The 25446-nt window shown below is 44.5% G+C and overlaps 1 protein-coding gene across 4 annotated transcripts in view; it reads left to right on the forward strand.

Annotated features, from left to right (window-relative positions):
* Positions 1 to 25446, forward strand: part of LOC145357082 (peptidyl-prolyl cis-trans isomerase FKBP5-like) — a 106584-nt gene that overhangs the window by 29603 nt on the left and 51535 nt on the right. For 3 of the 4 annotated variants that reach the window (XM_080210178.1, XM_080210180.1, XM_080210179.1), the window contains exon 2: positions 19318 to 19462. In XM_080210178.1, the coding sequence (XP_080066304.1) occupies positions 19318 to 19462 (145 nt within the window). Of the gene's footprint in view, positions 1 to 19317; positions 19463 to 24614; positions 24689 to 25446 lie in introns of those variants that run through there. The other variant, XM_080210181.1, reaches the window with a different exon arrangement.

A 25446-nucleotide genomic window follows, 5' to 3' on the forward strand; every position in this document is an offset into this window, starting at 1 on the left:
CAAAATGTATTACCTCACATTTGTCAGGATGAAACTCCACCTGCCGTCTCTCTGCCCAAGTCTCCAACCAATCTATATCCTGTCGTATCCTCTGATGGTCCTCATCGCGATCTACAAATCCACTAACCTTTGTGTCATCCACAAACTTACTAATCAAACCACTGAGTCTGCACAAACTCTCCAACAGAGTATCTTACTCAAGCCCATCCTGTCTGCCTATCCTCAACCTCACATATTTACTCCACTAATCTGCCTAACAGCTTGGGACACAAAGTGGCAATTTAGGATGGTCAATGCACCTAATCCACACATCTTTGGGCTGTGGGAGGAAACCAGAGCACTCCAGAGGAAGCCCATGCAGACACGGGGAGAACGTGCAGACTCCATGCAAAGCCGGAATCGACTCGTTCTGTGAGGCAGCAGTGCTAACCAGTGTGCCACCAATGGGGCAGTCTCCTCACGGGTCTCCACAGCCCCCAAATCTCTCTGAAATCAGTCAGAGGGAGCTTTGTGAACACCCAAAGTGACCTTAAAGAATGAAGAAAGCCAGCCCTTGCAGCTTAACATGTATGTTCCTTATTTAGATAATACAGGATTGACAAATCAGGCAAGGACCTCATTCCAACAAACCCCACAGCTTGCTTTTCTCCTCTTTTGCTGAACACTCTGTAGCTGTGGTTTTGTATATTACTAGGCAACACTTCGAACGTCATGAATCATTTTTTAAAAAAAATCTGACTTTCTGGGTATGTTTACACTGTGGTGAATTCATCAAGTTTTGTCGATCAAACTTCAATGGAGACACCAGAACTCAGTGGCTATATTTCTAACCATTTCTCACTGACCTTCCCCCTCGCAAAAATCAATTTAAATTCTAAGTGAATCTAATTCATGGTCCCCGCAAAAGAGATATTAAGCTGACAGAATTTGAATTAGTTTTTGGAACGAGCAAAGAGATGGAATGAAGCCTTGCCTTGTCCATTCTGCGCATTAGCTTTGCAATTCTAAGAATAAAATATATTAAAAAAACTTCGACCTTGTAAAGTAGCAGAAGCTATATTGTACCACCCAGTAATAAGGTTTACCTGTTGGGCTTTAACCTGGTGTTGTCAGACTTCTTACTGTGATTACCCCAGTCCAACGCCAGCATCTCCACATCACGTATTACCCAGGCCAGTGATTCTCAAACTAGGAATCTATTCACTCTTGTCAGTGAAATAATGGCTGGAATTCTCCGAGCTCGCCCCAGGCTGGGATTCTCCAGTCCCACTGCAGTGAATGGAGTTTTGGCTGAGCGCCGAATTCTCCGTTCTCGCTGGCAGCAGTGGTGGGCGAGTAAGATCAGAGAATTCTGACCAATATCAATGGGATTTATCTCCACCAGGTTCCCCTGACGGCTGTTATTTTGACTTCCTTCATCCGCTTAAGCAGCACAGCTGAGAAGTTGGGCACGGGGCAGTTCAATGTTGGATCCAAGAGGCTGGTGCACTAATACAGTGGGACAATGACAAAGGGATCAACAGCTAGGCACTGGTGAACTGAAAATTAATGCATAATTAATTAGCAAGGTCTAAAGTTGACAGAGAGCCCCCAGAGATACCGAGGATACATGTGCAGGGCTGGGCTGGGAGATGGTCAGAAGGAGCTCCCATGTCAACCCCTTCCAGGTCAGTACAGCAGCTGAGTGTGTGACTGGACCCAGACTAAGATTCCAGTCAGTAGCTGTGTCGCAATAACAGGACAACACCAGGCAGTGTGTGTTAGTAATATTGCAGTGTAGATGGGTCAGTCGATAACACAGTGGGAGAAAATGTTTAGCAGCTGTGCAGTGAGGCAGGAAATGAAGGGCTACGTTTGAAATGGTGCCAGGGTTCCTAATGGAAGGCACCCTGTCCAGCAAGTACAAGGGGTGGTGGCAGGGATGGAGAGGAAATGTGTGATGAAACATTTAACAGCTATATCCCTAACCCTGTAGCTTGGCTTTCAGCTGAAGGAAAAATCATAGATTTCACAACATCAGTCACGCCACAGAATTGTTGCAGTGCAGATGGAGGCCATTTGGCCAATCACGTCTGTACTGTCTCCCTGATTGAGCAGTTGCCTTGGTACCATTCTCTTGTCTTCTCCCTGTAATCCTGCACGTTCCCCCTCCTTAGATAATCGTCTCACTCCCTTTCAAATGCTTTGATTGAATCCACATTCAGCAGACTGCGAGGAAATACATTCTAAACATTAATTGCATCATTGTGTTAAACAAAAAGTGTTTGAATACAGCCGTCTTATTAGCCCCTCAAGCCTTCTCCGCCATTCAGTATGATCAGGGCTGATTTGGTTGTGGTCTGAATTCCTCTGTCCTGTCTTCCCACCCCCTATAACTCTTGGCTCTCTTGTCTCTTAAATTTTGCCTATCTCAGTCTTTAATAAATTTAGTGACTCAGACTTCACTGCTTTCGGGACAAGAATTACATAGAATAATGACCCTCTGACAGAAAACAAATCTTCTCATCTTTATCTTCAAAGGAAGATCTCCTTTGGGTGCCATGGTGGTGCAGTGGTTAGCACTGCAGACTCACAGGGACCCAGGTTCGATTCCCAACTCAGGCCACTGTCTGTGAAGAGTCTACACATTCTCCCCATGTCAGTGCGGATTTCTTCCGGGTACTCCGGTTTCCTCCAACAATCGGAAAGACATATTGGTTAGGTGCATTGGCCATGCTAAATTCTCCCTCAGTGCACCCGAGTGTGGTGACGAAGATTTTAATAGTAACTTCATTGCAGTGTTTATATAATCCTACTTGTCACACAAATAAATAAACTTTAAACTTTATTCTTAAACTGTGCACTCTGGCCTCTCTCTCAAGTGGAAATATGCTTCTGGTATTACCCTAACAAATCTCCTCAGGATCTGATTGTTAAGAAAATGAGAGTAATTTTAAGGGATTTACATTTCTATTGGTAAACAGTAGAAAGAAGGTATAATTTAAAGTGGCTTGAATTTAATGGTCTTTGCCTGGAAGGGTAAAATCCATAGTTAGATTTATTCTCGACAAAGGTGTTTGTATGTGTGGAAGTTGGTTTCAATTCGAAATGTGATTCTATTGTGCTTAGAGAGGGTTACAACATGGCGAATAAATAAAAGGCATAGGCATGTGACTGTTATTTCGCAATTGGAGACCCTTTTAAGGTAGGAAGGCTCCCTGAACTCAATTTTTTGGCAATGAGAGACAGGACAGTAGGGAGTTAACATCCCCCAATTCTGCCAGGAGAAGCTGGACAGGACAAGGGAGTTGCAAAGATGCAAGCTCCCTACGGAGCAAGGTACAGCTCAGATAACCAGTGAATTGGGATAGAAAGAATGTCTTAAGATGACTGGTTAAGAGAACAGAAACCAAGTTATTGTTCAGAAGAATCAAGCAAGAGTAAGCAAACTGCTGAGTTAAAGAGCCAATTGCGGTAGCCAGATTTAAACTGGGCAGCAGACCTCAGGGATAAATCAAACATTTGATGTCATTTTAGTAAGAGTCAAGGAATCGTGAGTTAAAGAAATTGTGAACAGTCTGTACAATAGTCAAATGAAAGAAATACAAAAAGGGGTGGTGTAAATCCTGGACTGGATTTGTTGTTAAAAGTGGAGTGGAAGCTTTGTTTAAAAGAGTCATTTGGAAGATCTGGCCTGGATTCCAGAATGCCAATTGCTGATGGGAAACATTATTATGAAAGAACTTTTTAAAGCAAGTTCTCAGGAGTGAAACTTTCATTTGACAATCATCTGCGGGGATTCAGAGGAGACATCCACAGATATTCATTTGGGAGTCAGAATGGAATGTGTGTTCGGTCTTGTTTGCTCAAAAGGAATGCTGTTAATGAGACCAGTTTGGTTTAATATGTATTTTGTAACCTATGTTAATCTTAAAATCAGTGTGTATTTGTTATGCTTAATGGGGAGTAAAGGAGCATTGTATCATCATCCAATTTTTTCATGTTTAACCATTTTTCCTTGTTGTTAAAACTACTTAGTGGTTCTGTGACTGTCTTCCTCCACATTTTGTATAAAAAAGTGAATATTACGATCTTTTGAACCAGGGTTCTAATCTGCGATCTTGAATATCAGATTGTAAGGAACGTGGGAGATCTTGCAGGAACTCAAAACATGGGGTAAGGTTATTGAATGCAGATTAGTAGTAAGTCATACAGCAAATTATTGAATGCTATATAGTGAAAATTGTTCCTGGATTTATTGTTAAATAGTGGGATCTGTGAATCGTTATAGAGTAATTGGGGTATAGAGGTACTGGAGTTACTGTGGGGCTCAGGTTAGAATCCAAAATGGCATTGGGAATTGCTAAGACTTTCCTAAAGGTGGTTTATAGTAAGTAACCAAGAGACAGTGAAATGAATTGGCATATAAATTGGGGTTGAGATTACCTGAGAGTAAGGAATGCAGACATTACTAAAAGGTAATAATTTGGCTTCTGTGGACTGGATTGCAAGCAGCAGTTGATTATATTGATCTTGAATTTTAGGAAGTTACCGTGGAGAGAAATGAGGCACAGTGGTCGGCACCACTGCCTCACAGCCAATGCTGACATTGGACTGGGGTGGGCACAATAAGAAGTCTCACAACACCAGCTTAAAGTCCAACAGGTTCATTTGGCAGCATAAGCTTTCACCTGAAGGCAAAACAACACTCCGAAAGCTTGTGCTACCAAATAAACCTGTCTGACTGTAATCTGGTGTTATGAGACTAGTTAACTGTGCCTCACAAAGCCAGGGATCCGGGTTAAATTCCTTGGGTCACTATCTGTGCGGAGCCTGCACGTTCTCCCCGTGTCTGTGTGGGTTTCCTCCGGGTGCTCCGGTTTGCTGAAAGACATGCTGGTTCGATGCATTGGCCATGCTAAATTCTCCCTCAGTGTACCCGAACAGGCGCTGGAGGGTGGTGACTAGGGGATTTTCACAGTAACTTCATTGCAGTTTTACTGAAGGCTGTTTGTGACACTAATATATAAACTTTAAACTTTCTATAATAACTTTGACTCACCAGCTAGGTATGAAACGACAAAGGTTAATTTATACCATACTACCTTACAGAGTCTTGCAGCTTTGTGGCTTCAAGTCAGCTCCCAGGATTGATCTGGGGCAAAAGCCTTCACTTGCTAGGGGGAGCCCCCACTCTGGTCCCCAATTGGTTTTCCCAAGTATGTGATTGCCCCTTAAAGGGGCCAGATAACACACTCCTACATCAATTTGGAAATATTCCCATATTCAGCAGAAAACTGGATTGAAACTGTTTATTCCTGTTTGGATGATATTTCCATAACAGCACCCTTGTGTTTTATGGTCTGTTATCCAGGGATAGAGCTGTTCTTTAAACTCTGCCAACACAGACGCATCCGGAGAAGGGAGAGTAGTTATCTGTCAAACTAAACAGTCAAATCAGCATCCTGTACGACTGAATTCATGAGATTTGGTCAAATTAGTAAAAAGCAAATAAGAGAGATCTGGGCAGCTTCAGAAAGATATTCCTTTGGTTTGAATATTGGAGCCAGTGTTCTGAATAAATTGGAATGATCATCAGGAGAGATGGCGATGTCTTTACTCGTAATCCAAAGGCCCAGGCTAATGCTCTGGAGACATGGGTTCAAATCCCGCCACAGCAGCTAGCGGATTTTAAATTCAAGTTAATAAAATCTGGAATTGAAATCTAGTCTTAGTAATAGTGACCATGAAACTATCGTCGATTGTCGTAAAAAGCCAGTTGGTTCACAATGCCCTTGAAATCTGTGCTCCTTACCTGATCTGGTCTACATATGACTCCAGACACACAGCAATGTCTTTGACTCTTAACTGGCTTAGCAAGACGATCAGAATCATAGAAACCCTACAGTGCAGAAGGAGGCCATTCGGCCCATTGAGTCTGCACTGACAACAATCCAACCAGGCCCCTTCCTTGTAACCCCACGTGATCCCCCTGACACTCAGGGGCAATCCCACCCTGTAACCCCAAATATTTATCCCACTAATCCCCTTAACCTACACAACTCGGGACACTAAGGGGCAATTTAGCATGGCCAATCACCTACTGTGTATACCTTTGGAGTTTGGGAGGAAATCGGAGCACCCGGAGGAAACCTGCACAGACAAGGGGAGAAAGTGCAAACTGCAACAGACAATCACTCGAGGCTGGAATTGAACCCGGTCCCTGGCGCTATGAGGCAGCAGTGCTAACCACTGTGCCACGGCGCCACCTGAAGTTCAAAGGCCATTAAGGATGAACAGTAAATGCTAGCCCAGCCAATGACACCCAGGTCCATGAAAGAATAAATAAATTTGATTGTCTCACACATGAACCACAATTAATCAAATCTATTGCATACCTTCCTCAAGTACGTCTGACTGAGGACTCAGTAACTGGTGGTCTTTGACTTTTCCCCATTCTGCAATTAAACATTGTTATCCGCTACTGTGTGTAGTTGAAAGAAAGTGTGCACAATGGTCCAGGCTGTCACTTATGCCTGACAATCTCTATAGTCATCCACAATTTACTTCTTAGGATGAGATGTCCATTGTTCAGCAGCATTAAGTGACCATTAAAATACCACATTATGGGCAAAATCTTCCCAACAATGCAGAGTGTTGGATCAGGTGAGAAAACTGGTGTGAAGCTCACACGCTGCCCAGCTGCCTTTTCTCACCATATTGAACAACAGTCTATGTATTTGAAAGCTCACATTGGCAGCTGGAGGGATGGGGCCAACTTGGTTCCTTTCTTCACCTTTTCAGTTGGGTAATTCCTAAGCCCAGAATTGACTATCATGGTGAGGACAAATTGGAAATTTTTTCGTCAAGCCAAAGCTAGGTGAATCTTCCACTCTTGTTTAATTTGGTCGAATTTGGTCGATGCACTAATGCAGACTGACCATATCAGTCAAATTCAATGATATTTTAGGAAAACCTGCAATCTGAATCTACAATGGTTTCCTATGGATTCCTCTTCTCTCAAAACTCACCTCCATGGTAACATGAATTACATGGAACTTGTTGAGAGGTGGAAATGCTAACTGGCTATCATCTCAACCCCCACTTCATCCTAGTTTTGAATTAAGTAGACAGTTTAAAGTATAATCGATTACAAAACCTGACATTTGTAACAAATTCAGAGACAAGTAGTCTATCCACCATCAGCACAGCTGCTCTGGTCATTGTTTATAGGTGTGACTATCTTGCACCTTCTTCCCAATGAAGTAATCTGATCTCCACCACCCCACAACCTCAGAATTCTAAGCAGGTCACACAACCCCTTCGTGGCTCCACTGTAGACACACATGTGCGCAAACTCACTTGCATATAACTCCAAGAACAGATATAGATGGATGGATGGATGCATATAGACATCCATGTACACAAACATGGATGGATGCATGAACACACATACACACACGCACACACACACACACACACACGCACACACACACACACACACACACACATATACATGCACGTAGAAAACAAACAGGTTACAGGAGGCTGGAGTAAAAAACATAGCTTTCACTTGAACTCTGTGTTCCATGCGCAGTGAGGTTTGGTTTAAGCACACAAGATTGTTTCCAGCTTATTGATTGCTGACACGATATGGCCCAAGTAATTTTGAAGGTGAGATTAATTGTTGAGTTAAATGAAATTGCCCATGTCAAAGTTTTTCAAATGAGCAGAATGAGGTCATCCGAACAAATTTGAAGTTTAGTAAAATTCTCATCGTTCAGGAGAGTTCACCGGGGACTATGAAATCATATTATATGACCAGAAAACTCTGAAAGCCAAACTGTGCCATACTGTGCTTAAACAAAACCCCACTGTGTATGGGGCCAAGGATTCAAATTGAATGAAAATTGTTTTGTTTCTCCACTCGCCTGTACCTTAGTTTGTATTCAGTCAGTATCCCATACAACTGGCTGCTTTCTGTCTGTCTCCTCTAGCCTGTTTAGACCATAAGATATAGAAGCAGAGTTAGGCCATTCAGCCCATTGAGTCTGCTTCGCCATTCAATCATGGCTGATATAATTCTCTTCCCCATTCTCCTGCCTTCTCCCTGTAACCCTTCATCCCCTTATTGATCAAGAGTGGTCACCTCAGGAAGGAGCAGTTCTCTGAAAGCTCCTGATTCCAAATAAACCCATTGGACTTTAACCTGGCATTGTGGGACTTCTTACTGTACCTTTTAATAGGAAGGAGGCAAACACAAGAGGAGATATAGAGGGGTCACTTTCTATTTAGTTGTGCACATTATATACATATTGGGAACACTTATGCAAGTGCTATGCTCTGAATATTTCTTACTTTTCCTAACTCTACAATTACCGGTGGCCTGCTTTGGGAAGGGTGTAGTATGTCAGGAAGATTCATAGCTGGGCAGCTGAGGAGGATAACTGGATGTGTAGTTTGTGAAGCCATGGACAGAATGAGATCTTTGATTTAATTTATTATTGTCACATGTTTTAGTACACCGTGAAAAGTATTGTTTCTTGCACGCCATACAGGAAAAACATACTGTTCATATAAAAGGAAACAAGAGAGTGTAGAATGTAGTATTACAGTTATAGCTAGGGTGTAGAGAAAGATCAACTTAATGTGAGGTACACCCAATCAAAAGTCTGACAGCAGCAGGGAAGAAGCTGTTCTTGAGTTGGTCTGTACCTGACCTCAGACTTTTGTACCTTTTTCCCAACAGAAGAAGGTGGAAGAGAGAATGTTTGGGGTGCATGGGGTTCTTAATTATGCTGGCTGCTTTGCCGAGGCAGTGGGAAGTGTAGATAGAGTCAATAGATGGGAGGCTGGTTTGCCTGATGAATTGGGCTACATTTATGACCTTTTGTAGTTTCTTAGATTCTTGGGCAGTGCAGGAGCCATACCAAGCTCTGATACAACCAGAAAGAACACTTTCTAAGGTGCATCTGTAAAAGTTGGTGAGAGTCGTAACTGACATGCCAAATTTCCTTAGTGTTCTGAGAAAGTAGAGGCATTGGTGGGCTTTCTTAACTATAGTGTTGGCATGGGGGAACCAGGACAGGCTGTTGGTGATCTAGATACCTAAAAACATGAAAATTTCAACCATTTTTACTTCATCCCCATAGATGTAGACAGGGGCATGTTCTCCTTTACACTTCCTGAAGTCGATAACAATCTTTTTTGTTTTGTTGACATTGAGGGAGAGATTATTGTTGCCGCACCAGTTTGTCAGATTCTCTATCTCATTCCTGTACTCTGTCTCGTCATTGTTTGAGATCTGACCCTCTATGGTGGTGTCGTCAGCAAATTTGAAAATCGAGTTGGAGGGGAATTTGGCCATACAATCACAGGTGTGTAAGAAGGAGCTTAAAACACAGCCTTGTGGGGCACCAATGTTGAGGATGAATGTGGAGGAGGTGTTGTTGCCTGTCCTTATTGATTGGGGACTGTGAGTTAGGAATCTCAGGATCCAGTTGCAGAGGGAGGAGCCAAGGCCCAGGCTACCAAGTTTGGAGATGAGTTTTGTGGGAATAATAGTGTTGAAGGCTGAGCTGTAGTCAATAAATGTCTGACATAGGTGTCCTTGTTATCTCGGTGTTTCAGGGTTGAGTGCAGGGCCAGGGAGATGGCGTCTGCTATGGACCTATTGTGGCGATAGGCAAACTGTACTGGATCCAGGTAGTCTGGGAGGTTGGAATTGATTCGTGCCATGACTAACCTTTCGAAGCACTTGATAATGATGGATGTCAGAGCCACCGGCCGATAGTCGTTAAGGCACACTGTTGGCTTTCCTTTGGTACTGGGATGATGGTTGGCTTCTTGAAGCAGACGGGGACCTCAGATTGCTGTAAAGAGAGGTTAAAGGTATCTGTGAATACCCCCGCCAGCTGATCCGCACAGGATCTGAGCGCTCGTCCGGGAACCCAATCCTGGCCAGTCGCTTTCTGTGAGTTGACCTTTGAGAAAGTTGCTCTGACATCTGCAATGGTGACCCCAGATATAGGTTCATCTGAGGCTTCCAGGGTGGACGGCATGCTCTCGCTGACCTCTTGCTCAAAATGGCTGTAGAATGCACTGAGCTCATCAGGAGAGGAGATAAGGTCATTATGAAGATGTAGGGATGTATGTGTAATTGGTAATGTCCATTGAACTGGCAGTGAGGGAGACCCCTGAGAATGTGTGACAGCCTTGAGAGGAATGAGATGATTGACTTACCTGGGGGAACAGATAAGATCATTCAATCTCTTTCTGCGCTGGATGGCAAATATCCTCTGGGCAGCATTTGCACTGACTGCAGCTGCCTCTGCCTCCCGCACCAGATGTACGAAGTTGCTGCCCCCCCCCCTGTGGCTAGAGCAGGGATAGAGGACATCACACAGGCCACCACGGCATCGAGCAAGTACTCAAATGAGCCATCATAGAATAATAGAATCACAGAATTCCTACAGTGCAGAAAGTGGCCATTTGGCCCATTGACTCTGCACTGATAATAATCCTACCCAGGCCCTATCCCCATAACCCCACTTATTTACTCCAGACACTAAGGGGCAATTTAGCATGGCCAATCAATCTAATCTGTACATCTTTGGACTGTGGGAGGAAATTGGAGCACCCGGAGTAAACCCATGCAGACATGGAGAGAACGTGCAAACTCCGCACAGACAGTGACCCAAGCTGGGAATTGAAACTGGGTCCCTGGAGCGAGAGGCGGCAGTACTAACCACAACCACAATCACTAAGCCAGGGGACAGCACTCTGCGGGGTTTTGGAGCCACCTCTTCAATGGAGCTGTCCTGATTTGCAAATTTCAAACCATTTAACAATAACCAAAGTGAAGCAGTGAAGAGGTCATATTGGGTCAGGTGAACGGGAGGTTGCCCACCCATGATTGGCCGGGTTTCATATGGTTACTGTGATGATGGTAGTTGCTATGGAAATAACTTCATATATTTTTGATTTCAAGGGGACTGTTTTAAAGTTCAAAGGTTTTTTTTCTGAAAGCAGACAGTGGCCAGAATTTTATCAGCCCATCCACCACAGGAATCAGAGTAGGTGAGGTGTGGACAATGGAAAGTTCATTGACCTCGGGCCAGATTTTACAGTTTCAGGACGAGTGAAGCTGTAAAATCCCGCCCATGATGTCAGGAAGGAGAACAGCTCAGATGCTGGGAGACAGGATAATTGTGCATTTTATTCATGTAGTGTTTACTTGGGAGTGAGCTAATGGATTTTTATTTACAAAAAAAGGCATCCCCTGGGGTTTTTAATTAAAGGAATGGAGTGTGGGTTTAGATCTGAAAGTTTCATGGCTGTTCACATTCATAGCAAGTATAGTTATGGTTGCTAACTGTATTTAAAGTGGAATCTGAAATCTGTATGAGAGAGTTACTTATTTGGAACTGAAACAGTGATAAGTTAGAAATTAAAGTTGCTTCCTTCCTTTTTTAAACTACCTTTTAAGAGTTAAGCAGATTTATTTTGATGGCATTATACTTAAACTGTGTCATTAAATAAAGTTTGTTTTTCCTATAAAAGATTCCTTGTTTGTCGGTAGAATTACTCCTGGAGCAAAATATCCGAACCTCACATTAATGCCAAAATAGAAAAACTGTTGGGGTCTAGACTGACTTCATAATATAACTTGGGGGGGTGGGGGAGGGGGGTTCAGATCCAGGACCCTAACAACACATAATTTATGAAGCAGGATGGGAATGATATGCCGTGAAAGTCCACCATTGCGGCCGATGGGTAAAGCACTAGTTTCCCCCCTGCTGACCCTCTTAGTCCCTTTAAATTCAAAGACAATTCCACCCCCTGGAAGCTGTGAATGAAAATATTTTAGTCAAAGTAAAATCCTGTATAGAAAGAAAAATGAAGTGAGGGAAAGTTGGGGTTAAGAGAGTGATAACAGACACAAAGAAAGAGAAGGTTGGAAAAATAAGACTTAAAATAATCTGCAACAATAATAAAATTCTGAAGGAATGAAATCCACACATTTAGTATCTGTAATGGTAACTGGAAAGGACAATGTGTACATGCACAAATATGGTCAGAGTAAGGAAAGAAGCTGAAATGACAGAATTAAAGGTTCCTTAACTGACTGCATGCAACTTTTGTGACGAGAGGAATGAATTGAATTAGAAATAAATGATTGTGATATAATCGCCATTATGGAGATGTGACTCTCCCAGCCCACTGCACTGTTTGAATAGGCAGTAGGTCAGGAGATATCAGCGACGGCTGTTTCACAGGATTCATGCTGGGTGTCACAGCCTCTGCGTGTTTACCAAGATTAGCTTTCTGGCGTCATCAGCTCTGTGCTGGAAATCCATATCAGAAAAAGATACAAAAGTCTGAGATCACCGACTAAGAGCAGCTTCTTCCCGGCTGCTGTCAGACTTTTGAATGGACGGACCCCACAGCAGGTTGATTTTCTCTACACCCTAGCTATGACTGTAACAATACATTCTGCATTCTCTCCTTTCCTTCTTCCTTATGTGCTCTATGAACAGTATGCTTTGTCTGTACAGCGTGCGAGGAACAATACTTTTCATTGTACCCCAATGCATGTGACAATAATAAATCAAATCACAAATCTTGTCTGAGAAGGTCAAGATGTAAGACCGATTTGGGTGGAACTGAGAAATAGCAAAGAAGGAGGTAGAACCTGGGCCCTGAAGAGTGGTTGTGTGAAAATGGCTTCACCTTAATTCCTTAGCCATTGAGACTAAAACCAACTGTGGCAACAGGGTACTTGGATTATAATTCCATAACGTTTATTAGACTTATACTTAACAAACTTCAAATAATCACTTTGCAGCTCTTTCAGTTGAACTTTCCAATTCAGGTTTGCTTGCAGTTAACACAAAGGTGCTCCATCCCGCATTCTCTCTCCCACTCTCTCTCCCTTCCCCCCACTTCCTCTCTCTCTTCCTCTGCTCTTTCTCCCTTCCCCTTCCGCTCTCTCTCCCTTCCCCCCTGCTCTCTCTCCTTTTCCCTCTGCTCTTTCTCCCTTCCCCCTTGCTCTCTCTCTCCCTCTCCCCCCAGCTCTCTCTGCCCTCCCCACTCTCTCTCTTCCCCTCCCCCCCCCACTCTCTCTCCCTCTCATTCTTGTCTTTCATGCCACATGGATGACACATCCATGACTTGTCCGTGTGTGGTTTCACCTCCAGGTCTTTTACTGTTTCTTCACAATGAAGCTTAACAAAGCACCATTTTTAGCACCAAACAGACCCAGCAATAACTCCAGGCCAGTCACAGTCAGAGACAATTTGATGGGTTTTTTAATTGGAATGTTGAGTGGATAAGACACCTGTACAGAAATGAACAGAGAGCTATTCATACTGTAACAGCCTGTTCACTTTCACTGATAACATTGCTCATTTTGTACCAGACATTCTGCAAATATAACCTGATTAAGGTCGGCCCTGTCAAAAGCTCTAGCCTTGGGCTTACTGGAGTTTACAATGATTTTTGTTTAACATACACAGCCGTATTATAATCACTGTTTAAATTTCTACATTGGTGAATCAATCAATCGTGTAACTCTGTTACCGTTTCAGGATTATTTGGATCTGACTGACTTCTCTTAATCAGAAAATAAAACTGACTCAAAAATAGAAAATGCTGGAAAATCTCAGCAGGTCTGACAGCATCTGTGGAGAGAGAATAGAGCCAGTGTTTCGATACTGGATGACTCTTCTTCAGAGGTGGCATTAAACTGACTGTGTTAGCATATAACAAAGCTAAATCTAAGTGTGCAAATCTAGGTACATCTATCTATAAAGGCCACATCATGAAACAATGGGAGCTTGCAAGAAAGGAACTGCAATAATCATGTGTCCAGATAGGTATGAACAATTGTTGCTGTTCACCCATGAGCTCTTTGAATGTTTGCCATTGCCTATCCATCATCATCATTTACATTCCCCAATCCATCATTGCTAACTCGCACCTCACACCATTGTTTCCTTTTTTCATAGAATCCCTATAGTGCAAAAGGAGGCTATTTGGCCCTTTGAGTCTGCACCATCCACAATTCCACCCAGACACTGTCCCTGTAACCCCGTGCATTTACCCTAACTAGTGCCCCTGACACTAATGGGCAATGTGGCATGGCCAATCTGCCTAACCTGCACGTCTTTGGACTGTGGGAGGAAACCCACACAGACGCAGGAGCACATACAAACTCCATACAGACAGTGACCCAAGGCCAGGAATTAAACCCAGGCCCCTGGCACTGTGAGGCAGCAGTGCTAACCACTGTGCCATCGTGCTGTCCTAAGTTTATTTAGATTTGGGAGCCTTGTCTTAGAATTAATTATATCACTTGCCATCTTGATGAAGAATTCTATCATGTTATGATCGCTCATCCCCAAGGGGTCCCACACAGCAAGATTGCCAATCATTCCTTCTTCAGTACACAAGACCCAGTTTAGGATGACCTGTTCTCCAGTTGGTTCCCCAATGTATTGGTCCAGAAAACCATCCTGTTTACACTCTAGGAATTCCTCCTCTATTGTGTGGTGACTAATTTGATTTGCCCAATCTATATGCAGACTAAAGTCACCCATAATTACAAATGTTCCTTTATCACAAGTGTCTCTAATTTCCTGTTTAATACCATTCCCAACATCACCACCACCCATTGGGGGTTTATATATAATCCCCGCCAACGTTTTCTGCCCTTTAGTGTTTTTCAGCTCTGTCCATACAGATGTCACATTGTTGGAGCTAGCGGCCGTGATTTTACCATCTCACTGTGCTCACCGATGGGTGGGTCAAGCGGTAAAATTGCGCAAGAGCTGAGAAATCAGGATCACGCGTGATTTCTGGGCTCTCACAGTCTTACTGGCAATAGATTTCTGGCACGGTTAGCCTCTCACCTATTTCTGACGCGAGGCTGAATAATTTATTTAAATGTATTTAAATACTTATTTACATGTGTTTGGTGAGCCCAGCGCTCGATCGCCTGGGCTCACCTGCCTTTATGGCCTCCTCAGGTGAGGTAAGCACCTGCTCATGGGGTATGGTCATGTTGCCCTCACTGGCAGAACTGGAGGGTGTTGAGGCCTCCTGGGGAGATCGAGGGCAAGGGGGTTGCCCCCCCTCAACACTGCCAGTCTGACACCTTGACAATGCCCACTGGGCAGTGCCAGGGGTCAGGTCTGATGGAGAGGATTCTGAAAGGCAGGGGCGATGGGATGGGGCATGGAGGGCAGGGCCTGAAGTGAGTGGGGCAATGGGGCAGGGCCTGGACGGGGTGGGGCCAGGCTGCTGAGGCCTGATCGGCAATGGAGGGCCCCGCTATGCACTCTGCAGGAGATAGGTGGGGGACAGAGGGGGAAGGGCCTCCTGTCGCTCACTTGCGATCATTGGGGGGCGCAATTGATCTGGGTGGTGGGTGGGTGGCAGGTACAATATTTTCGGATGGTGTTGAACTCTTGATTGACTATGGCCTCCTGTTATTGGGGGGGAGGGGCAGTTGGGTTGAGGCTGACTGCAGCAGCAGAGGCCTGACAACTCCCTCTGTCTCTGTTAGGCCTCTGCTCTTGCGATTGTGCATATGCAGCCACAGAGGTCTGCACATGCGCAATAGGTCCCTCTATTGCCTGATCAGGCTGGCAAGTCAAGTCCCGCCCAATGCCTCCAATAGCTAGAAACAGCCTAGCCCATTCTTTTTAAGCACTATGTACATACGACTGGGAGTAAAAACTCCCCCAGAAAAACTGATCTGCAACTCTCCCATTTTCACGCTAACTGGGCACTTAGTACGGAAATTTACTGCCTCGTCCACCACAGGAATTAGAGCGGGCGAGGAGCAGAGCGTGGGAAAATCTGTTGACCTCGGGTGGGATTTTATGTTTTCTGGAAGAGTGAGGCCATAACTTCCCGCCCTTAGAACTTTCCTCGTAAAATTCTGCTCACTAACTTTCCTCACTAATGTGTTAAGTTCCTCTTTGACCAGTTCCACCGCTTTTTCTTTGCGCCTTCTTCCTAAATACTGAATACCATTATCGTTCAGTTCTGATCCCTGGTCAGCTTGCAGCCATATCTCTGTAATCTCAATTACATCATACCCATTTACATTTATTTGTGTGATTAATTAATTCACTTTATTGTTCCATGCGTTAAGGTACAAAGCCTCAAGGCTTGTCTTTTTAACGTTACTTATCCCATTCTAACAATTTTTCACAGTGGCCCTGTTTAATTCTGGCCCTTGATTTCTCTGGCTATCATTTTTCTTATTCACTTTGCTGTCTTTTGTCCTCGTCCTCCACTTTGACCCCTCACAAATGTTCCTATCCCCTGCCATTTTAACTTAAATCCTCTCCAACCACATTGTCAAGCAAGTGACAAAAAACTTGGCAGGTAGAGTATAATTTGGGGAAGTGTAAGATTGTGCACTTGGGCAGCAAGAATTGGGAAACAGGCTATTATTTAAGTGGAGAGAGACTGCAGAAAGCTGCGGCTGCAGAGGGATCTGGTGTCCTCACACTTGAACCACAGGTATAGCAAGTAGTTAGGAAGGCAAATGGAAAATTGCCTTTTTGTTGTAACGGGGATAGCATATTATTACAATAATTCAGGCATTGGTAAAACCACATTTAGAGCAGTGCTAGAGTAAAGTTATTTTCTTATTTAAGGAGGGATATGCTTGCTTTGGAAGCAGTTTGGAGAATGTTCACTAGGTTGGCTTCTGGGATGAAGTGATTGTCTAGTGAGGAAGGGTTGAGCAATTTAGGCCTATACTCAGAATAGTTTGGGAGGATGAGAGGTAATCTTATTGAAACATAAAAGATTCTGAGGGGGCTCGACAGAGTAGATGGTGAATAGATGGTTCCCTCATGAAGGAACCTAAAACTAATGGGCATTTAAGATGGAACTGAGCAGGACTGTGTCCTGGGTCTTTGGAGTTCACCTATTCCAGTTCCTAATGGGCAGCACAGTGGCACAGTGGTTAGCACTGCTGCCTCACAGTACCAGGGACCTGGGTTCAATTCCTGGCTTGGGTCACTGTCTATGCAGAGTCTGCAAAAAGGGGGCATTATCTTCTCCAGTCTGAAGTAAAGTGTGACCGTGTCTGGTGTGCTATACAACAAAGTTTAGAATTGTTCTCTGGAGCTTAACCACATTGTTGAAGGCATTGCACTGCACTGCTTTGTATTTCTCTCATATTGAGTACACAATGCAACTGTGTGCTCTGGTGTTTGATGTACACAGTGTGACAGTGCGCTGTGGTGTTTGATGTACACAGTGTGACCGTGCACTCTGGTGTTTGATGTACACAGTGCTACAGTACGCTCTGGTGTTTGATGTACACAGTGTAACAGTGCGCTCTGGTGTTTGATGTACACAGTGTAACTGTGCTCTCTGGTGTTTGATGTACACGGTGTAACAGTGCGCTCTGATATTTGAAGTACACACTGTGACAGTGCACTCTGGTGTTTGATGTACACAGTGTGACAGTGCGCTCTGGTGTTTGATGTACACAGTGCTACAGCACGCTCTGGTGTTTGATGTACACAGTGTGACAGTGTGCTCTGGTATTTGACATACGCACGGTGACAGTGCCCTCCGGTGTTTGATGCACACAGTGCGACAGTGCTCTCTAGTGCTTGGTGTACATAATGTGACAGTGCGCTCTGGTGTTTAATGTACACAGAGTGACAGTGCTCTCTGGTGTTTGATGTACATAGTGCTACTGTGCGCTCTGGTGTTTGATGTAGACAGTGTGACAGTGCGCTCTGGTGTTGTGCACAGTGTGACAGTGCATTCTGTTGTTTGATGTACACAGTGTGTCAGTGCACTCTGGTGTTTGGTGTACATAGTGTGACAGTGCGCTCTGGTGCTTGATGTACACAGAGTGACACTACACTCTGGTGTTTGGTGTACACAGTGCTACTGTGCGCTCTGGTGTTTGATGTACACAGTGTGACAGTGTGCTCTGTTATTTGATATATGTACACTGTGACAGTGCACTCTAGTGTGTGTTGTACACAATGTGACAGTACTCTCTCGTGTTTGATGTACACAGTGTAACTGTGCACTCTTCTGCTTGATGTACACAGGACGACAGTGCATTCTGGTATTTGTTGTATACAGGGCGACAGTGCTCTCTGGTTTTGATATACACAGTGTGACAGTATGCTCTGGCGTTTGATGTACACAGTGCGACTTTGTGCTCTGCTCTTTGATATACACACCGTGATATTACTTTTTGGTGTTTGTTGTACACAATGTGACAGTGCGCTCTGGTGTTTGATGTACACAGTGTGACAGTGCATTCTGGTGTTTGATGTAAACAATGTGACAGCGCGCTCTGGTGTTTGATGTACACACTGTGTACACCAAGCACCAGAGTGCACTGTCACACCATGCACATCAAGCACCAGAGCCTACTGTCTTACTGTGTACAGTGCACTCTGGTGTTTGGTATACACAGTGTAACTGTGCACTCTTCTGCTTAATGTACACAGGGTGACAGTGCACTCTGGTATTTGTCGTACACAGGGTGACACATTGATGTACACATTGTGATAGTGCTGTCTGGTTTTTGATGTACACAGTGTGACAGTGCGCTCTGGTGTTTGATTCACACAGTGCTACAGTGTGCTCTGGTGTTTCTTATACACAGTGTAACTGTGCTATCTCATACTTGATATACGCAGGGTGACAATGCTCTCTGGTGTTTGTTATACACAGTTTAACAATGCTCTCTGGTCTTTGATGTACACATTGTGACAGTGCTCTCTGGTGTTTGATGTACACAGTGCAACATTGTGCTCTGGTGTTTGTTATACACAGTGTAACTGCGCTATCTTGTATTTGATGTACACAGGGTGACAGTGCTCTCTGGTGTTTGTTGTACACAGTTTAACAGTGCTCTCTGGTCTTTGTATACAGTATATGGACAGACATCAATCAGTACATGGATGATTTGAAATAATGTTGGCAATGGTCCCCTTGTTATGAATAAAACAGCTTGATGTTTAAAGTTAATGTGTTTTCTGAAGAGAATTTCAGTGGGTAAGCTCTGGTTTGATTGATGCTGTAGCTGAATTTCTGAAGCCTTTGCTCCACAGTAAGATTAGTAGCTGCCTTACCCTGACATTGCTTATTGTCAAAGTGCCATGCTGTGTAATAGAGTAAACTCTCACTGAAGCTGGATGATGCAAAGTGGGTTCATTCACCCTCTGAGGTAGGGAGAGAAAATGAGAGATAGACGGAACAATAGCTCAAGTTTAAGATGGAAACAGCTGGAATGTTACTCTGGCATGTCTCTTAATGTTTTTTGTGTCTTTCTTACAGGTTATCAAGAGGTTGGGCTTTGATGATAAGACACCAATGATAGGTGATAAAGTGTTTGTCCATTACACTGGGACCCTACTGAATGGAAAAATATTTGATTCAAGTCGGGAGAGAAATGAGCAATTTGTCTTTGATTTGGGGAAAGGTAAGTGCTTTCTGTTAACTCTGAATCCATGTACTGACTGATGCTTTGGAAGTGTTGTGTTTAACATTTGCCATGAGTGATCTGAATACAACATTAAATCTGTTGATTTTCCCGCAGCAAAACAACTTCAGCCTGTCCTGTTGATGGGCCAAAGCTCCCTGCTTATGGACTGTTTCTCTGCAGTACCTGTAGAATCTATCATTGACTTCCTACTATTCTTCACCCCCTCACTGGAAATCACATTAGCTTCCACCATTATACAGACCATAACCAGCTCTAGCTCATCCCGTACCCTGCCTTCGACTGGTCACACTGCTCCTTCTACAACCATTATTCCGGAATCAGAATTCCCCTGAAGTGGAATATCGTGAAGACCGAGTGATTCTGGTGCCCACCACAAGCTCCATTTTTGTTACTCCCAACTCCATGTTGGGAGTAACAAATCTCCTCGATCTCCCCCCAGCCCTATCACTCTGCCTTAATCCCTCCACCACTCTGTCAATCCCTCCCCGACCCCATCCCACAGCCTCAATCCCGCCACAGGTTCACGCTTCCATATCTCTGTAACCTTATCCAGCCCCTGCAACCTGCCACCATCATCGCTGTCTTACCACCTGGCTTCTTATCCATCCATAACTCCTTTCACTCCGCCATGGTAAGCTGGACTTCCATCCCTGCCAAAGCTTTTCATCATCTGTCCTAACATCTCCTTTTGTGTTTCAGTGAGAAGTTTTGTCTGACAATACCTTGGGACATTTTACTCTGCGAACAGTGCAGTATAAATGGTAGCCGATGGTAAGGACTGACTATCCATTGTGCAGTGGGCTGGTTACAGTTTTTCTCTGAAAGGGAAAGTGGGAATGCTTGTGTTTAAAGAGTTAAATACCCTGGAATTGATGCTGGGTTGAGATTCCAACACAATCCCGCTCTCTTCCAGATTTCCCTGGGAAGAACTGGAGGTGAGTGAGAAGACTCCTTGATAAGGTCATCAGAAAGATCTATTTTAAGCCTCAAATTAGGATTTACTGAGATGTCAGCAGCTCATTAATATCACGGTGGGAAGAGCTTCTTCAGTGAAACCAATAGGCTAGGAAGCCTTTGATCAGTTGGACTAAGGAGCTGCAGTCATGGCCATTGAGAGCCTGATCAAAGCACTCTGTCTCTCTGAGAATACTATCACTGCTTGAAAGATGATTAAATAACTTCTTAGAAGTCACTTCACCTGACCAGCACATCTCTCACCATCGGCTTCATTTTTGCCTTCACCAAGGCACGACAGAACAATCCTTTGCACACAATAACAGTGCACCCACAGGACACAATGATATTACATGGCTGTGAATCTTAGTCAAAAATCATTGTAAACTCCAGTAAGCCCAAGGCTAGAGCTTTTGACAGGGCCAACCTTAATCAGGTTGTGTTTGTGGAATGCCTGGTACAAAATGAGTAATGTTATCAGTGAAAGTGAACAGGCTGTTACAGTATGAATAGCGCTCTGTTCATTTCTGTACAGGTGTCTTATCCACTCAACATCCCAATTAAAAACCCATCAAATTGTCTCTGACTGTGACTGGCCTGGAGTTATTGCTGGGTCTGTTTGGCTCTGTGAGGTGGTCTGATGGCCAGAAAAATGACACTTTGTAAAGTTTCAGTGTGCAGAAACGATAGAAGACCTGGAGGTGAAACTGCACACTGACTAGTCAAGACTTGGTGTGAGAGAGAGTGAGGAAAGAGACAGAGACAGTGTGGGGAGAAGAGAGTGAGAGAGAGACAGAGAGTGTGGGGAGAAGAGAGTGAGAGCGAGACAGAGAGTGTGGGGAGAAGAGAGTGAGAGCGAGAGAGAGAGACAGAGAGTGTGGGGAGAAGAGAGTGAGAGCGAGACAGAGAGTGTGTGGGGAGAAGAGAGTGAGAGCGAGACAGAGAGTGTGGGGAGAAGAGAGTGAGAGCGAGACAGAGAGTGTGGGGAGAAGAGAGTGAGAGCGAGAGAGAGAGACAGAGAGTGTGTGGGGAGAAGAGAGCGAGAGAGAGAGAGAGACAGAGAGTGTGTGGGGAGAAGAGAGTGAAAGCGAGAGAGAGAGACAGAGAGTGTGGGGAGAAGAGAGCGAGAGAGAGAGAGAGAAAGAGAGACAAAGTGTTGGGGAGAAGAGAGCGAGAGTGAGAGAGAGAGACAGAGAGTGTGTGGGGAGAAGAGAGTGAGAGCGAGAGAGAGACAGAGAGTGTGGGGAGAAGAGAGCGAGAGAGAGAGAGAGAGAGAGAGACAGAGAGTGTGGGGAGAAGAGAGCGAGAGTGAGAGAGAGAGACAGAGAGTGTGTGGGGAGAAGAGAGTGAGAGTGAGAGAGAGAGACAGAGAGTGTGTGGGGAGAAGAGAGTGAGAGCGAGAGAGAGAGAGAGAGAGTGTGGGGAGAAGAGAGTGAGAGCGAGAGAGAGAGACAGAGAGAGTGTGGGGAGAAGAGAGTGAGAGTGAGAGAGAGAGACAGAGAGTGTGTGGGGAGAAGAGAGTGAGAGCGAGAGAGAGAGAGAGAGTGTGGGGAGAAGAGAGTGAGAGCGAGAGAGAGAGACAGAGAGAGTGTGGGGAGAAGAGAGCGAGAGCGAGAGAGAGAGACAGAGAGAGTGTGGGGAGAAGAGAGCAAGAGCGAGAGAGAGAGAGAGAGAGACAGAGAGTGTGGGGGGAGAAGAGAGCGAGAGTGAGAGAGAGAGACAGAGAGTGTGTGGGGAGAAGAAAGTGAGAGTGAGAGAGAGAGACAGAGAGTGTGTGGGGAGAAGAGAGTGAGAGCGAGAGAGAGAGAGAGAGAGTGTGGGGAGAAGAGAGTGAGAGCGAGAGAGAGAGACAGAGAGAGTGTGGGGAGAAGAGAGCAAGAGCGAGAGAGAGAGAGAGAGAGACAGAGAGTGGGGGGAGAAAAGAGCAAGAGAGAGAGTGTGGGGGCGAGAAGAGAGGGAGAGAGAGTGTGGGGAGGGAGAGGAGAGAGAGAGTGTGGGGGGAGAAGACAGCGAGAGGGAGAGTGTGGGGGGGGAGAAGAGAGCAAGAGAGAGTGTGGGGGTAGAAAAGAGAGAGAGTGTGGGGGGAGAAGAGAGCGAGAGGGAGAGTGTGTGGGGAGAAGAGAATGAGAGAGAGAGAGAGAGAGTGTGGGGCGAAAAGAGAACGAGAGGGTCTTATAGTGGGCCCATAGCACGGCTCTATAATTCTACACACACTTCCTTCTCGAGCTGATTGGTTCTTGGTGCTGCTTTCTGCTTTAAGAATACAGCTGCATTCATAACTGGGCCATTTTGCCTCTTGTGCGTCTGCCTCTGTTTTAACTTTTACTCATAACCAAAAAAGACATTCCACATGAAGGGGGTGATTTATACCCCCTCCCCCCTCCACGGGGGGTAAGGAAAACATGAAGTTTTCCCACCCATTTTTGGGCATACTTAGCTAAATGAAGTTCCTGCTTCACTGATTGGTTTGGGGGGGTGGGGTTAAATTTTGAAGGTGTTTTATGAGTCCCTTGAGCTTTGTTGGAACCGCACTCACCCAGGTAAGTGGCAAGTATTCTATCACATTCCTGACTTGTACCTTTGAAGATGGTGGACAACCTTTGGGGAGACAGGAGGTGAGTTACTCACTGATGAATCCTCAGTCTTTGACCTGTTCTTGAAGCCACAGTATGTATGTGATTAAATAGGTTCACTAATTCCCTTTAGGGAAGGATTTCTGCCATCCTTGCCTGGCCTAATTGTGACTCCAGAGGCACAGCAAGGTGGTTGACTCTCAAATCCTCTACAATGGCCCAGCAAGCCATTCAGTTGAAGGGATGGGCAATAAATGCAGGATAGCTAGCACTGCCCATGCCCCATGAACGAATAAAAAAGTGCCTCTTCTCAGCTGCTTTATACATCACTTTCGCTCAGCCACTTTGCACTATTTTGTATGACATTAAAACACAGGGATCTTTGTTGCACATTCATAGAACTGAAGGTGAAAATGGTCTGCATTTTAGAACATAGAATCCCTACAACGCAGAAGGAGGCCTTTTGGCCCATCGAGCCCACACTGACCACAGTCCCACCCAGGTCCTATCCCCGTAACCCTACGTATTTACCCTGCTAATCCCCCAGACGCTAGGGTCAATTGAGCATTGCCAATTAACCTAACCCGCACATCTTTGGACGGTGGGAGGAAACCAGAGCACCTGGAAGAAACCCACAGAGATACGGGGAGAATGTGCAAACTCCACACAGGCAATGACCAGAATTGAACCTGAGTCCCGGCGTTGTAGTGCTAACCACTGTGTCACCGTTCCACCCAGTTTCACTATCATTGAATAAGGTTTGTCTCCACCGCTGATACTGAATCAGCCTGGGATGATCACTGGGAGGTGGATTAGACAAACAAAAAGAGCCAAGAAACAACTAAAAATCCCGAGTGGAATGTGAATGAGTATTTTTCACACAGGACACTAGGGATCACCATTGTATGAGAGCTATTTTACCTTCTTTCAAAAGCAACTCATTACTGAAATGTATTGTCTAGTTGAAATGCTGTCAAGCTACAGGTGTGACAAAGAGTCACTTTTCTTTTAACTACATGCATCGATTTTCGTAGGAAATGCTTTGCACACATCCCACATAAAAATACTTCGTGTGCATATTTACTTAACAAACATCTACCAACATTCAGTGCAAACTTTTTCAGGCTTTCTGCTTCACCAGAGATTAGATCTGTGGCCAGCAGTCACCAAACAGGGCACAGCTTAGCGCAGATTCGAACTCTGTACCCAACAGTGGTGAGCGACAGCTTGACTTCGAGAGTGATTTGCCCAGAATGTTCACTTGCTCAAAGAGACTGAGCTGTGCTCTCTCTCTGTCTCCCTCTCTGTCCACAATACAGCTGGATGCTGCTTATCCTTTACCATGTGCTGGGGATGTTCATTATTGGCTGCATACTGACCAATAACCATGCTTAGCATTGATCTTTATGAAGAATTTTGAACATGCAAATCGAAGGTTCAGCTCTTTAATATGGGTATTTTGCAAGGGCAGCGTTTTAAAGCAATGTTTAAAGGCCTACTTTCAATGATTGACCCTTCTTTATGGTACGTGATTGAGCTATACTAATCTACGTGCACTCTCACACTCTCCTAATGATTCCATCTTTGTCCATTTTGTCTAGGTTCACCTTCAGCTTATTTTGTGGATTCTGCACCTAGGTGGTGGATCAATTGATGGACTTGCATTCTCCTGAAGGTGTAATTTTGTAGCTCCCTTGAAAATTCCAATTTTGTTTAAACATTTAGATATTTCAATGTTAGGCCATGAACTAAGGCAACAGGAGTAGTTTCTGAGGTTGATCTGCCTTGTGAGGTCTGAGCCATTGCATAGATTGTGATTATAGCAAGGTCACCACAACATGCCAGTAGATCTACAATCACAGAGCCTTTAGTATCTATGCTGTAGAATATCTGTGACAACCAGGAGGATTGATTGTACTTGCGCTCCAGGGCCACGGAACCTGCACATGGAATTAGTAAAGCATTATAGACTGAAGGTTTTACATTAACAGGTTTTGCTATGTCTTTGGTGACATATCTTTCAAAATCGATAGGGATAATCTGTTAGCATTTCCCCCCTGTCAATCTTGGGCAATAATGAATAGTTACCGACTTTCTTACGACAGATCATTTAAATCTTGACAAACATTTTGGACAGTGTGATGGAATCTATGTTTCCCAAGGAATAGATGGTGTGAAATCTGTGTTCACAGCTTTCCATTGCATCATGCACATCATCATTTTCTGTTTGGTCACTCACCTCCTGTGTGTTTCTGCTGCGGTATCAGATTGTTATTATTGCTTTAAGGTATCCATTACGTATGGTCTGTTTAGATCAGTACATGGCTCTTTGTAGCTGCATCAGTTTTGCCCCAGTGCAGTTCACTGCCAATGGTCCTTTCTGCTGTATAGCTTTGAGAATTGATGAAAGGCTGGTCATTTCCTTGATGCGTG

This window comes from Carcharhinus amblyrhynchos, chromosome 22 (genome assembly GCF_965287045.1).
Source record: "Carcharhinus amblyrhynchos chromosome 22, sCarAmb.v2.hapA, whole genome shotgun sequence".
In the NCBI taxonomy this organism is placed as follows: Eukaryota; Metazoa; Chordata; class Chondrichthyes; order Carcharhiniformes; family Carcharhinidae; genus Carcharhinus; species Carcharhinus amblyrhynchos.